The 15,709-nt window shown below is 43.9% G+C and overlaps 1 protein-coding gene across 1 annotated transcript; it reads right to left on the reverse strand.

The window, feature by feature from the left end:
* Window positions 1–4,409, reverse strand: si:dkeyp-118a3.2 (high mobility group nucleosome-binding domain-containing protein 5). Its single transcript, XM_061771345.1, has 5 exons — window positions 3,307–4,409; window positions 2,300–2,557; window positions 1,796–1,913; window positions 489–612; window positions 1–42 (listed from the first exon to the last, which is right to left on the reverse strand). Exons 1-5 carry the CDS (start codon window positions 4,376–4,378, stop codon window positions 1–3), a joined length of 1,614 nt encoding a protein of 537 aa, XP_061627329.1. The 5' UTR covers window positions 4,379–4,409.
* Between the last annotated feature and the right edge of the window lie 11,300 nt (window positions 4,410–15,709).

A 15,709-nucleotide genomic window follows, 5' to 3' on the forward strand; every position in this document is an offset into this window, starting at 1 on the left:
TCACGTGACCGATGAATTGGCCCACGCTGCCCCTCTGCGTAGCTTGATGCGCACACGGCAAAAATTGTTGTGCGTAGAATGCCCCGGAGATCATCTCTCGTGATTGGTCCGTTTTAGTCGCATGCTGTGATGATGTAATCAGCATTCCTCCGGGTTCCACATAGCACCTACGCCGCCGCCTTCTCGATCGATTTTTTGCAGCATAATTAAACGTATCATCTAGTCATCTCGGTCCATTTGTTCAAGCTGACTCTGTTCCACGGTCGCCATTGTTGTTGCTTTGTTCCTTGTTACGGAAAGGAAAGTAAAAACGGCTACCGAGCGTAAGTGAGTTTAGCAAAATCCAGACAACTGAGATGGTGAAAAACAGTTAAACGCTATCTATATATGTCAACAATTCAGTACTAAATTGTTCACAGTCTTTGGACATTTTCAGCACTTCAAACATGTTTAATGTCTTTAGAAACAAAACACGGAAATGACTTTACAGTCCCTTTAACATACTGTTGAGTGTCCCCATTTCCTGCATGGAGTGTGTCGTCACTGCTGTCACCTCCGGTGGTCACCTCTGGTTCAACACACCCTTCCTCACACGAGCGTTGTGTAGCCAGGCTGCGGCATACGAATGCAGTCAAAGAATATTGTGAACACAAGACCCTCACGAGGAAAGCACATGCAGAAAGATTATTTGTTCAGAGATACGTTGAATTTTTTTTTTTTATCAATTTGTAATTGTATGATAGAACAACAGACGCAGTCCTGCACCAACACTGCATGAGGCACTTAGGTATTACCGTATTTTCACGACCATAAGGCGCACCGTATTAAAATGCGCAGTCTCAGTTACGGGGTCTATTTCTGTATTTAACACATACACAAGGCGTGCCATATTATTGGGCACAGACATGGTAAAACATACGCTAGTTTAAAACATAGGGTTTCATGCGTGCACGCTAAAACATATGCTCATGTAGGTGCCATTTTCGGGGTCTTTAGCCAAACCGATGTCGTTTTGCACCATGCACATACCGGCACTATATACCTACTGGGGGCGTGCCTTTAGCGTCCTCTTTCACGCACACCCTTCCCCCTTTAACGTCCGCATGCTGTCCTCAGTCACGTCCGCCTTTCCTCTATATAAGCAGCGTGTCGGCAGGAAATGCTCCCAGTCAGTCAAGCGAAGCACTCATCAAAGTCACACAACAACATTTACAGATTTTGGAACTATAAGGCGCCCCGTCCATTTTGGAGAACATTTAAGACTTTTAAGTGCACCTTATGGTCGTGAAAATACAGTATTTAAGCTCTCGGTAAAAATAACTTGGATGTGTCAATTTTCTATTATTTCCGAAATGAATGACATAACAAAATGACATACAAATGAGTCAGACCAGTTAATACTGTTACAAGTAGGGCCATGATTTAACTTAATTAATAACGTATCGTCCATCCATCCATTTTCTGAGCCGCTTCTCCTCACTAGGGTCGCGGGCGTGCTGGAGCCTATCCCAGCTGTCATCGGGCAGGAGGCGGGGTACACCCTGAACTGGTTGCCAGCCAATCGCAGGGTACATACAAACAAACAACCATTCGCACTCACATTCACACCTACGGGCAATTTAGAGTCTCCAATTCATGCATGTTTTTGGGATGTGGGAGGAAACCGGAGTGCCCGGAGAAAACCCACGCAGGCACGGGGAGAACATGCAAACTCCACACAGGCAGGGCCGGGGATAACGTATCGTGATTGTGAAAATAAATACATTTGTTGTAAAGATAGGGCAAAAAGTGCTACCTGTTTGTGTTAAGACATTTAAGGAAATAGATGATTATGACGACTGTCTCGAAAACCAAGAATACTGCAGCGATTGTTGTTGCGGTCTTCCACGCCTCCAGGGCAATATCCTTTGTTTCTTACCATGTAGATTCAAAGGCAGTAGAGAAGAAAATATGGGGTCAATTAGTTTTCATCATATGCGGTCTACCTTTCAAATGACTTTGTGTAATGCATATAAGGATCATCTCAATCATGATGAATCTCATGTATTTCAATCATGCAGAAAGAGTGACTGAAATGATGGAAGTTTCTTGAATGACACTTTCAGGAACTTTTCATTCTTTAGTTGGGTTTAACAAGGCTATCCCATTGCTTAATGCATTAGTAATTTTTCATCACTCAAAGTAAAAAACAAAATCCAGAAAAGTTAGTGCCTGAATATTATCTCAGGTTGAACTGATCTCATGTTTCTTTATCTAGAAAGACAAACAAATGCGTTGGAAAATAACCCTGATCCTGTACCTGGATCACCGGCTGTATCTTCAACCAGCTCTCCTCTCGCCTGAGGGGGAATCGCCAGGAGATCTTTGACGAAATAGCCTCGCGTTGGTCGGGCCATGTTGGGGTCACGTGCCAAAAGGTCATCAGTTGGGGTGGGACTCTCATTTCCGTGGTCAGTGAAGACGTTCTCTGCAACCTCACTGAGGGCTGTCCCCCGGGCGGCAGGACCCTGCTTTTTGGGCCTGCGCTCCACGGAGGCTTCGGCATCATCGTCACGCTCTGGGGCAGAGATTACTGTTGTTTCTAGAATGGGCCAGTTGGTATGTGACACATGTAAATGAAGCCCAGAGGCCAAGGTTTAGGGTTGTTCGAGTGGACCTACGGAATGTAGAATAATGTAGTGATGTGCTTCATCTGACGCTTGGTAGACTGTGCTTTACAGTTGTCTGAAAGATTACTCATGTCATTTGCATCTTTGCAGTGCCTATATTGGTCTTGCTATGTCACACACTGATACCTTATGAATAAGGTGACACCTTTAAAAAAAAAAAAAAAAAAAGCTACAATACTGTTTGCAAGTTCTGTCGAAGGAATTTTTTCGCATCCATGGAAATGCTTAATCCAGGGCAAGTTCTGTGTTTTGTGACCTAGCATTCTTACAAATGTTTTTCATGCATCCATCATGCACCTTCTGTTATCTTGTTCAAGGCTTGATCTTATCTTGCAAGGGCTTGAGCCTTTTCCAGATGAGTTCTAGTAAACTACACCCGAATGGTTTGACAGTCAATCAAAGGGTGATTGTACCAAGAGCAGCACAGCACTGAAGGTGCATGTGGACCATGACAATTAAAAAAATAAATAAATAAACAAATTAAAAAAGTGCATTCCTAAATCATTGTTGTTTAGTTGATGGGTGGATACTACCAGATCTGAAGCACAAAATTAATATAGTAATGTTTTTCCTCTATAAATGTTGTGGTTCACTATACTATATGAAGAAGTATCTCAATTAGAACTCAATGTCTCACCTGGGTCTTCTTTGAGGTCATTTGAAGTCTGCGATGTAACCGCTTCTACCCCAGTTTGTTGCTCATCCCCACCGTTGACCAACATTTCATATTCTTGCTCGATGTCTTGTTGACTTTCACCGCCATTCGACTCCCTTTCTTCAACTACCATCTCAATATCAGCCACTTCTTCCTCTAGATGACTTTGCTCCGCATCTTGGTTTTGCGCGTCCTTCACTGTGTAGTTCTCTTCTCTAGCTGCTGCCTCTTCTACCACAGATTGTTTTGCCTCGATGTCAGAGTTATCAGATGCCAGTGTGATCGCCTCACCTTCGATCTCACCTAGTGGAGCTTCTTCCTGCAGAGACTCGTCCGTCCCCGCAACTGTCCCTATTTGTTCAACCACTACACTTAGGTCAGAGTCTGCACCAGTGTCCTGCTCCCCACCAACGTCCATCTCTTGAACAATTGAGGTTGTTTCTGTTTCTACTCTTCCATCTAACATTACAACCTGATTGTTGCCGTCCTCTGCCTTTTGATTGTCTAATGCTACATCTTTGCCTAGCTCCTCTGAGGTAGCCACCGTTTCTTCTGCAACTTCCCGACTAACTTCGGCATCTTCGGATTTATCAATGACACCGTCAGTTCCGGCAGTGTCTTCACCAACTGTTGCTTCTTCCATATGATCAGCTACAGTTTCTCCAACACCCTCCTCAGCTTCCTGTTCCTCTTCAGCACCAGCATCAATCCCTACCACCATCTCCTCAGACACTTCCACTTCAGTCTCGTCTTCGACCCCCACTGCATCCTCTGCAGCCCCTTCCTGCACTGCCAACTCATCCTGTTTCTCTTCCACTTGTCCCAGCGCTGCTTCCACCACCCTCTCCAGAAGCTCATTCAGGACCTGCTCAGCAGCGCCACCCTCCACCTTCTCAGAGGCTTCATGTACTGCTTGTTGCACCTCTTCTAGGCTTGGTGGGGTGACCACTGGCACAACCTCAGCTGGGGGCCACTCTGTTTCATGGGGTGAGGTAAGTGTATCTTCAAGAGTGATCGTGGAAGTCTGGATTGAGGTAGAAAGGCCTACAGACATATTGAAACATTTTTGTAGGATTTAGAATTCAGGAGGAACAAATTGTGGTGAGGAGCAATGATAACCGGTTATGTTGTTCATCCATTCATCATGTCTGATCTAGTTCTATCCTGTATACAATTGTATTTGTTCGTTTCAAACCAAGATATTTACATGAATTTCGATGAGCACTTCTGCCTTCTTATTTTGCTCAGTTTTTACACCGAATGCTCTTCCTGACAATACTGTCCCATTTATCTGTCCTTGCGACCAGCAGTGTACATCTCCAGCAAACTGAACCTCCATATGCTCCATGAAATGCAGTAATTTATACTACTACACTAGTAGCGCATGTGGAAGAAAGATGTACGTCCTGTGAAGTAGCTGCAAGGCTGCATAGAGCCAACCTACCGTTACACATGCAGTGTTTTATTAACCAAACCACCAGGAATCGTTTTAAAAAGAAGTACTCCATGGTTTCCAGAAAACACAATTGTGGCGGAAAAAATACAATCCCAGTCTCTTTTCGTAAAAACCTCTTCACCGTCTTCCTAAGGTTCCTTCTTAAATGTCAAGAGACATGCACTGAGTGTGTAGGCTCTTGACGCTTGGACAGTAAATTTGGTATGGGCAGGGAGGGTGATGTTAGCAGGTGATGCTGAAATGAGGGTGGGTGAAAAAAAACAAGCAGCGCCATGCTAAATATTGTCGCTCGAGGCGCCTTTGAACCGACAGATGTCTCTGTGAGAGATGAGGCCGGGGTTAGTAAAGCCTCACCTCGTTGTTAAATGCATCCGGAACCCTTCGACGGGCTGTGGTGAGGCCCTGGCGGCATGTGGCACACAGAGTGAACTCTGCCGGGGCAATTATAGGTGGGCTGTGAGTTTGTGCTATGAGTGATGCTACCAAGCCTTGATGTAGAACTAGTAAATGTCTCTGGGTGGACCACCGAAAAACAAACATTCATAATCATTGAATGAAATGAAGAAAAGTATCTCTTGCACTACATTCGACCGGTGTGTTATTTAGGAGAATGAGAAGATAGAATGGTGATACATTATAGTTAATACACAGCTTGGGAATAAACAGGAATCGGTGAAAGCTGTTTGAGTAATTGGGACCTGTTAGAAAATCCATTGTCCACTGTTTGTATTGCCAGAGGCATCGAAAAATCCCCAGATGCATTTTAGAGGAGCATATTTTTTAAGTCAAGAGACTCGTGTGAAAAAGTTACTGAACTCGGATGTAAATAAACGTCGCTAGCAAGTTCACAACTGGGCAAGGAGGCTTCATAAAGATACTTTTGCAACGGAACCGAACACAATGTACAGGACCGAATCATTCGCACGAGCTCCGTTTTCCATCAAGAGACTCGTTAAACCGCGTTTGCTTGCTGTGCTGACCGAGTTGACCACGCAACCGCCGTCACGTGCATTGAATTAACTCGAGTGTCCGGATTGCTTGCAGTGGATTTCCAAGTGTATGATGTCATTTGCACTAAAAATAGTATATGATAAAGATAAGAAAATAATTCCATGGTTGAAGAATCAATCTCAATGAATCAAATTTTCTAGAAAATAGTTCATATTAAAGGTCAATAACCACATGGATATACCTTTATAAATGAATGCTAACAGCAACTGCTTTAGGTTTTTCATTTATCTTTTATGCTTGATAATTAGGATGATCCAGGGGAGATCATTATGTATCAGAGTGTTGGGGCTGTATGGCGTAATGTAACTATATAAACCTTTCCAATTTATGTTGTATGGGGAAAGAAACTTCAAGAATTCTTCCTCGATTTATCCCAGAACATTACTGGTTCCTGATATAATAATAATAATAAGAACAATTTCATATCAATGGGAGGTTAACATTTTTGACAGCAATGTTGTGGTAGTACTAAGTTACTGATGGACTTCTCAAATATAGAAATATTTTTCCCATCAAAAATAATGGAAATCTACGGACGCGGCCCGAGTGAGGATAAGCGGTACAGAAAATGGACGGATGGATGTAATGAATCCATTTCATGATCAAACTGTCACCATCCTTAAAAAAAAAACTTTATTAATCGTGCACACAATTTTTTAAAGGTCCATGCCATCAACATTTTCTTTGTATAATCTTGGATGTCCTTTCAGTCCTTTTTGCAAGATATAAATAGATTCATGTTTGTTTTGATAATTAATAATTTAATAATTTGAGTTGAAAATAGCCAGAATGCTCTTTTTTTCCAAGCTATTCTAAGTGGTCTTTTTGGCTACCAGTTGAATCGGCTGGCTTTCTCATCGATGTTTGACATGTCAATTAGCTTTCCTCTGATTGGATCCCTGTTCTTCTCATTTCAAATATTGAAAACAGCTTTGCTCTGATTGGCCGTTGGCAATATTTGACCCAAGCGGTCACAGCGACGGATCCTTTGATGTGGAGTCTTACTATCATTGTAAAGCAGAATTCACCACGTGTTGGATTGTTTGCCCACTAATAGGGGACGTAAGCGGAAATGACAGTTGGTGACTCCTGACCCCACAGATAATAATAATAATAATAATGTGATACACTGAACCTGCAAAAAGTGAACCGCAATATAGCGTGGAACGACTGTACCACATTCGAAATTCCCAATTGACACGAGTGCGAAAATGTCAAACGCTCTAAATAGTAACATGTCGAGACAATTGTGTACTCACCATCTGATGGTGAGTGACAGATACGATGATGACCGTGCAGTGCTTGGTCCTTAATTTCTACTTTAGGTTTTGTTATTTTATTATTAATATTAAGCGGCGCGTTGGACGACTGGTTCAAATCCCGGCCCCGCCTGTGTGGAGTTTGCATGTTCTCCCCGTGCCTGTGTGGGTTTTCTCCAGGCACTCCGGTTTCCTCCCACATTCCAAAAAACATGCATGGTAGGTTGATTGAAACCTCAAAATTGCCCGTAGTTGTGAATATGTGCGCAAATGGTTGTTTGTTTGTACGTGCCCTGGGATTGGCTCCTTGTGAGGAGGGTCGCGGCTCGGATAATGGATGGACATTGTCATTTTATCCATATTGTACTGAGCAGCCTGGACTCAGATTGTGTGTGTGTGTGTGTGTCGCTGTCCACAATACGTTTTCCAGTTCGTCATCAGATTCCACCGTCTGCCATGGCATCACGAAGTTTGTACTCCGGGTTTTTTACGTGACTTTAGAGTGGTCATTTTTTAATATCTTTTCCCCTGGCATTACTTGAAAAAGAAAACGCTGAAATCAGTGGAACCTTAGACTTATTAGTAGTTAGGACACATCACAACGGTTCCGAAAGCCCCCATAGTGCTGGAGAGCATTCCTAAGAATTCCTAAGAACGCTAAAGGTTCTGTCCAGACATTGAGTTTGAAATGAAGAACATCAGAGTGCATTGCCCTGTGATGTGTGTTTAGAAGCCTTGTGGGTGGCTTTTTATAGAATCAGCAGCTGCTAACCAAAGGCTCCAGCGATTCTCATGTTAAAAGACCACTGTGATAAAACAATAAGCTTATGTACTGTATGTCATGGAAGCAAGGAGCTCATAGACTTAACAACTTTTATTTCCGGTTTCTCTGTAAGAATTCAGTTCTTCTCACAGCTCAAACGTCAATGTTGTAATGCATTTCACATGTTCTTCGTGGTCTTGATGTTATTTAGGCAATTACTCGTGGGCGCTGAACAACGAACCCCGCTTCAACTCGAATGCTTGTTTGAAATCAATGCCAAACCTAATGAAACAAAGAAACAAATAAATACAGATCTGAAACATTTGTTCTTAATCTGCTCAGTCTTTGCAATTGCCCCTTCGAATAAATATGTTTGGCAACGACTGACCTTGTGGTTCCGCGTCATTCGTGACTGCCGAGGATTACGTGGGAAAGGTTAATACACTCACATGAGCTCCACATTGTGCTTTGTGCTACCAGGCAGTAGCACTACATACAAAGCTTGTGACTTGCTTGGAGCACAGGATTATCTCAATGAAGCTTACTGTGCACATACACGCACCTCACACACTTTACTTTCATATCTCAATACGTACACATTCTGATCCGAGTGTTCATGCGCAGGTCCGAGAACACTTTCACGCTGTGTGTTTTTGGAGAGGTAATCGCAGAGTAACGTTTGCTGTGATACCACTGCCGTGTTTCGTTACTGAATCGTCTGTGCGATAATTGATAGATGAAAATAGATAATTGATAGATGAAAATAAAACATATAATACATCATATTTACTCGATGTCACTGAAGAAGGGATAAGATTTATGGTATATTTCTAGTATTTCACTGAATTGAAGTCAGATAATAAAAGACGATATTTTTTTCAGGCCACTAAAAAGCCAATTTGTCATATATATTATTTATACAAAATGTGACCCCAAAATAATCTCAGTCCAACCTGTTACTCTATATTGATTGATTGTTTCATTTTATTTGATCATTTTATTATAATTTGTTTAATTATGTTATCTGTTATATGGGATGAGCGTCATCCCATAATTTGAATCCTGTTTTTTAGGGGTTCCAAAAAAATTTCCGTAGACTTTGTCTGCATGGCCCATCAATGCATATTTTGTCATTGAAACGGCCCGGTGGACATTATCGGCCTCTGCGCTGTGTTCGGTGGGCAAAATGGAAATTATGGTGGTGCCCGATGAACTTTGTCTCGCAAAAGCCGGCCGCAAAACAATATTATGGGAGCAGAAAAAAAAAAAAAAAAAAAAACATTGACACATTTCTGAGATTCAATTCAAAAGCTACATTTTTCATTATTGTGAAGTTTTATTTTGAATCACAAGATGAACGATGAACAATAGCTTGCCTAAGTACCTAAGTGTCTGGTTCCCCACCATTTTCTTTTTCGTCTAAAAATTGATATTAAAATGTAATTAGAGGTTTTTTTAAACGGCAGGTTTTCTCAAAGGCAGCTCACCAATTCGATCGGGACCATTACCGCGTATGAAGGCAAAGTAACCTTTGGGCAAGTAAAAGTGAGTGTGTGAGCAGTGTTTCAGATTCTTTGCGGCAGTGGTAGAGTAGCAAGCAGGCCACCGGCGTTGGGGTCGATTTCACATCTTACTGTTGGAATTTCCGATGTGCTCTCCACGAAGTGAGGCCATGATTGTGACGTGCAACCAACACGCAGCGTTAGCATCGTCCATTGCAGTCCATTGTTTTATTGCCGGCTGAAATCCAAAATGCTAAAACGTTCCTTTTTGTCGTGATCTGGAGTGGCGCAAAAATAGTTGTCTTGTGAAACGTTTAACAAGCTATTGTCGACTGCATATGTGGACATGTTTTTAGCTCTGCGGTTTTGGAATTTAACAGAAAGGAAAAAAGGAGCAAATAGACTACCTTTATAATCATAAAAGATGGATAATTGCATGTATATGTTTTTATTGTTCATGACATAAGCCGTAACTACGCAACCAAAAAAAAGGAAATGACAAAGAAATTTTTTTTTTTTTTTTTTTATTTCCAGGCAGGCATGAACATTAATATATATTCAGAGATTCATAATTACAATGGCGGCACGGTGGATGACTGGTTAGCACATCTGCCTCACAGTTCTGAGGGCCGGGATTCAAATCCCGGGCCCGCCAGTGTGGAGTTTGCATGTTCTCCCCGTGCCCGGGTGGCCTTTCTCCGGACACTCCGCTTTCCTCCACATCCCCAAAACGTGCGTGCTAGGTTGATTGAAGACTCTAAATTGCCCGTAATTGTGAATGTGAGCGCTAATGGTTGTTTGTTTCTATGTGCCCTGCGATTGGCTGGCGACCGGTTCAGGGTGTACCCCGCCTCTTGCCCGATGATGGCTGGGATAGCCTCTAGCACGCCCGCGACCCGCGTGAGGATGAGCGGAACGGAAGATGAATGAATGAATGAACAATTCCGATACTAGATGTTTTGATACACCATTAGTTGACATGTAAAATTTTACCTTTTCAACTCGAGCCTTGCACTTCTATTTAATCACCATCAGCATCAAAATTGAAATTATGACCAACACCACAATGTTTTTGGAAGTCACAGTGACCAAAACTTGACCTTTGTCTCCTGACCACAAACATTTGAGAGTTTCATCCGCAAGTGGATGTGCAACATTGTCCCAAATGTAGCCGAGCCGCTGCAAAGCCATCGAAAGGGAACATTCTTTGCAGGTTGCTGCAGAAGGGAACGTGGAGTAAATCCCAAAGCGGCATGCCCCAATGACCCGCTGATCCCGGAGCAGGTGCTCTCGTGCTCCCGGTGATGGGTCAACACGTCCACTTCTCACTTTTTAACTGTATATTTTAAACTCGCTGTCCGTCAACCGCACATTCTAGATGAGCTTCGCCTCTTGAGAGAAACCACTCGCGGTTGAATCTCTCATCCACGCAGGCGAGGGCCGCTCACACGAAAGGCTTTTTAGAACAACGGAGCAAGGAATTTTCCTCGAGGTAGGGTGTACTACTGAGTGGAGTTTTGCTGTGGTTGAAACGATGGAAGCCACTGACTGCTGAGTCCAAGTGGGTTTTGGCTAGAGGTCATTATAAATGACACACCAGCAGAGGGGGCTATCCCCTTTAAATTGGGAAAAGTGTCAACTCACACAGCTTGGTCATTGGGATCAGCAATTCATGAAATGATCCAATCACCATTAGCACTGAGTGACCTCTTCACCCTGCAGCAGAGCTACATTGTTAGAATACTGTAAACCTCTCCTTCACAACGTTTATCCATGAATTAAAAAAAAAAAAAAAAAAAGCTGTATTCTGCACTGTTACAGCACAAAACATATTGCATTTACAATTACGGAAGGCAAGAATGACTAATTTATCTTCTTTTTGTACTTCGCGTTCCATCTTTGTGTCAGTAATTTCAGGAAAATTTAAATCTGATGTTCCCCAAATATCTGGGCCATCTTTTTGGGTCAGAGTTAAAACTTGTGAAGTTACCTTTTTTTTCTTTCTTTGCATGCATAGAGATCTGAGACTTACTGTTGACACAAACAACAACAACATCCACCAGTGCCAAGCAAGAGAAATAATGTATGCTCTCGTTATTATTCCAATTTAGACTTCTAATTTATTCGGCCTTAGTGAGGAACAGCCTTTTCAAAGGAAAAGTGGCATGTTGATAAGGCGTGGAAGTTAGGTCGAATTATTCAGTCCTCCCCTCGTTTTCTCTCGCCCATGAAAACATGAACCCAGAGCCCAACTTGTGCGCATCGCTCGACTTGCACATTGCAAGCCTTGACAATTCGCAATTAATTAGAAAGAATTCAAATATCTGTGCATGATTCTGCTTCTGCAAAGGGTCTGTGATCAGTAGCTGAAAGCAGAGCTAGAAGCACAGGATCTGAAATCAGCTCGCTGAACGGCGAGCCACCAAATTGCCGTCCACGATTGTGCAAAGCCGTGCTACAGTACACGCCGTGTTTGGGACAGGAAATGATTGGGGAGCGCCACAAAAAGACAAAAAGCGCATTTGTCCGACAAAGACACTCGTGTGTTCGCACCGTTTGACAAAATGCAAAACAGATGCTCTTTTTTTTTTTTTCATGTGATGAAAAGAAGGAGACGAAACAATACCGCCATGCCGGTCCTTGTAAATGGAACAATTACATAAAGGCGCCAATGTGGATTACATAAATGTTTCTTTCACCATATCAATATTTCATCCGCTGTGCATTTGATGTGTCTGCTAATTGGATGTTCATGTGGGCTCCGACGTGGCAATTTGGGCATGTATGTACTGTACATGCGTGTGCACTGACGGTGTGCGGTTTATTTATTTATATATATATCCATCCATTTTCTGAGCCGCTTCTCCTCACTAGGGTCGCGGGCGTACTGGAGCCTATCCCAGCTGTCACCGGGCAGGAGGTGGGGTACACCCTGAACTGGTTGCCAGCCAATCACAGGGCACATAGAAACAAACAACCATTCACGCTCACAGTCATGCCTACGGGCAATTTAGAGTCTCCAATTAATGCATGTTTTTGGGATGTGGGAGGAAACCAGAGTGCCCGGAGTAAACCCACGCAGGCACGGGGAGAACATGCAAACTCCACACAGGCGGGGCCGGGGATTGAACCCGGGTCCTCAGAACTGTGAGGCTGACGCTCTAACCAGTCGCCCACCGTGCCGCCATATTTATATATATATACACAGTATATTCGCGAGTGCAAGTTGCATTTGAGAGAGCGCGTCGGCGCATGTGCCATGTTCGTCTGCGTGTGGCCGTGTGTTACATGACACAGTCGTGTCAAGGAGGGTCATCAAAGGATGACGTGTGTCTTGGTGGTGCTAATATTGTTTTTTTTTTTGTTTTTTTTAACTTCACAAAGAGATGGGCATGTCAAAGAGAGAGTTTGAAGTTTTGTCTGGTAGTTTGTTGTGGTGTCTCCCAGGAGCAGACGCTGCCGATCGTACTTTGATGAAGATCGAGAACAAGAGAGGAAGGAAGAGGAGGAGGAGCACTGGTTTAGAACTCCTTAGTGGGGAAGCCTAATAAATGTTTCATGTGTCTGTGTTGTTGTGACACAGGAATTGTCTCGAAAGTATCTTGACAAAAAAACCTCGATGATGGAATTCCCATTTTCCATTTTTCAACAACAAAGAATACAACCATCGTTGTGTCAATCCAAGTCAATTACAACTTCTGCAATATGAATCTGCACGTCATCGCGAAGTTGAGCTTAGAGTGTCACACAGTTTCATCATTCAGCAGGTTGCAACAGCGATTCAGAGGGAGTGGAAGAGTCACAGAAAGGCATAGAAGCGGATGGCCTTTAATATTAAAAACAAAACAATGTGATTTTTTTTTCATTCAGCTACCTGGTTGTGCAAAAAGTACTGAAACATTGACCAGCTGGGCATGTGCATTCAGAAGTTAAGAGAAAATCAAATCAACTTCATCTGTGCATTTTAGGTTCATCCTGGAATTTCACCCAAAAACCCACTTTTTGTGAGCAGTGCATGCTCATCAGTACAAAAATGACCCCGAGGGGCCTCGCGGGCAAATGGATCGCCCGCGAGCTGACTGATGACCTGATTCAATTTTGGGAGAAATCCCCCAGGACACGATCCGTCATCTCCACAGCGTGCGAGGACATTGTGTGAATTGCGTGCAGGTCCAGTGGAGGCCAAACACACCACTGAGCCGCACTGCGAAATGCCTTCAGGAAACAGGCCTGGGATGTTAGTTTTCCACTCCACTCCACTGTTTTTTTTTTTAATCCACCCTATTGGGTAAACAACTTGGGTTCCCATTGATCATTCGTACATTATATAGTTCTTAATGACACTATGTAATCAATTCCAAAAATATCAGACGATTGAAGTATGTAGCACGATGCGCTTCGGGGTTCGCACGTCTTTCTCGCAGTTATGAGGTTCGGCCTTTGAATTTTGGCCCGGGTGTTGGTGGGGGAGCGGTCTCGGGCGTACGCCGCCGGTCGTCCAATGTCGATTGAGGACGAGCGCTTCAGACCTTTCCACAGTGACGTCACGCGTACTTGCATGTATGACGTGTCAGTCGAAAAGAAGATTTTACTCAGGTAAAATGCTTTGAAGCGAGACCGAAAGACAGTCCTAATTACTTTTCAACGGGTAAATTGATTAAAAAAGAGACATAATGAAAGATCAGACACAATTAACATAATCATTGAGGGACTGGCTAATGAATTGACTTTTGTGTTGCTCAGATTAATGGCACCGATGCGCTCTTCTGACAGTGAAACGGACCGCGCGCTCTAGGCCCGACGTTAGCTTTCGGGCTAGCCATTATGTTTTACGAAAGTCCTCAAAGATAACGCAAGCAAACGTGTGGAAATGTGTTCCCTTCAGAAGTGAATATCGCAGCACCAGGCTGTTCTGCCATTTTGTGCGTTCAACTCGATGTATCTGCCTCACACACAGGTTCCGCTGGATTCACTTTTGGGATATATCGGGCAAGGCAACCCAAAACACATCCATGTTTTTGGTCATTGTTTTAGTTCAGGTCAGTGGTAGCCAATCATTTTTCTGCCACCTGTGCGTATCCTGACACCTATTGTTTACGAACATGAACTCGTCTCTTCGAAAATGGATGATTGAAGAGCGTTACCTTCATTTGAAAAAGTGCAGTTTCCCTTTGTGGCCATGTCGAGGCGCTGTCGAGTTTCATTCCAATGCTCCCAGAGGATTTTGAAGGCTGCCAAAGACAAAAAGAGAAGCTGAGATGACAACGGAGCAAGTGAGAGTGAAACAGCAATAAGGGGGGAGGAAGGAGTGAAAATAAAGAGTCTGACTTGTACCTTCACAAAGCATTACATCACCTCCTCTTGGTAGAATCCTCCTCTCGGGCTTACGTCGGTGGGAAAGACTCCAAATGCACCGTCGGTAAAGAAGCGGCACTTTCATGCGAGCGTCAACAAACACAGTCCTCCAGCTTTGAGCTTTGTGTGCGATGTACAACACGTTCTTTGGCTCCAAGCAAACTTGGACGATGTGACATCCCAGTTCGCACTGGTGTCAGGCACAAAGGAGAATGCTGAGGGGTGCAATGCTCCTCATGGCGGCTTTACTGCTCATCAAACTAACAGCACCTTTGCACCTCTGATGCTGATGTGTCCGCTTACCAGCTTGCCTCCTCAGCACAAAGTAGTCGGAAAGTACACGAGAGAATGAGGCGGCGCACAGCAGGGTGTTTTTTTGGGGCACTCGTGGGAAATTTGGAATATTTAGCTGGGGCCGGCGTGCGCGTGTGGGGGGTGGCGGCCTGATGGTGAAAAGCAGCTCGGCTCCTGCCGGGCCCAGATAACCTGTTCGGGCCCTTTGTGCCGCGGATGTGAATATTGCGGCCTCGTCGTCGATCATTAGACTTTTCTCATTGGCTCTTTGAATCAGGTTGAGCTGGCTGCGAACACATCGAGTGGAACAGGATCTGTGTGGGCGTGCGTGTGGGTTTGTGCGAGCGTACGCACACGCAGCGACGCTCGGCACCGGACACGAGCGTGAGGGATGATGATGATGATGATGATGATGAGAGAGAAGAACCAACTGAGTGTGTATTCGCATCAGTAGGCAACACAAAAGAGATGTTTGGTGGTTGTGAAGATGCACGAAACAGTCATTCCGCTGGCAGTCGTGCATGATCCAGGTGCAGCGGGAGGCGTCCGCTTGTGATGAAGCAGCAACTCCGGGGCAAAAATAGGTCAGAGGGCCTCAGGGTCTCTCGAGTCAGCTGGTCCTCTGCTTTGTTTTGGCTTTTAGTATGCAGATTTGTAACATTGCTTTCAAGTGGGGTTGCGTACACTCACCGGTTTCTACTTTAGGCACACCTGCACAATCGAATGGCGTCACATTCAACTGCCG

This window comes from Phyllopteryx taeniolatus, chromosome 4, assembly GCF_024500385.1.
Source record: "Phyllopteryx taeniolatus isolate TA_2022b chromosome 4, UOR_Ptae_1.2, whole genome shotgun sequence".
Classification (NCBI taxonomy): Eukaryota; Metazoa; Chordata; class Actinopteri; order Syngnathiformes; family Syngnathidae; genus Phyllopteryx; species Phyllopteryx taeniolatus.

Bases quoted from the DNA above. Each gene is read 5' to 3' on its own strand.
- si:dkeyp-118a3.2 (XM_061771345.1), bottom strand. From the start codon at position 4,378: ATGTCTGTAGGCCTTTCTACCTCAATCCAGACTTCCACGATCACTCTT. The intron at 1,914-2,299 runs GTACAGGATCAG...CTACATGGTAAG, and splicing joins AGATACAGCCGGTGATCCAG to AAACAAAGGATATTGCCCTG. The intron at 43-488 runs GTAAAGTCATTT...GTGCGCATCAAG, and splicing joins AACAGTATGTTAAAGGGACT to CTACGCAGAGGGGCAGCGTG.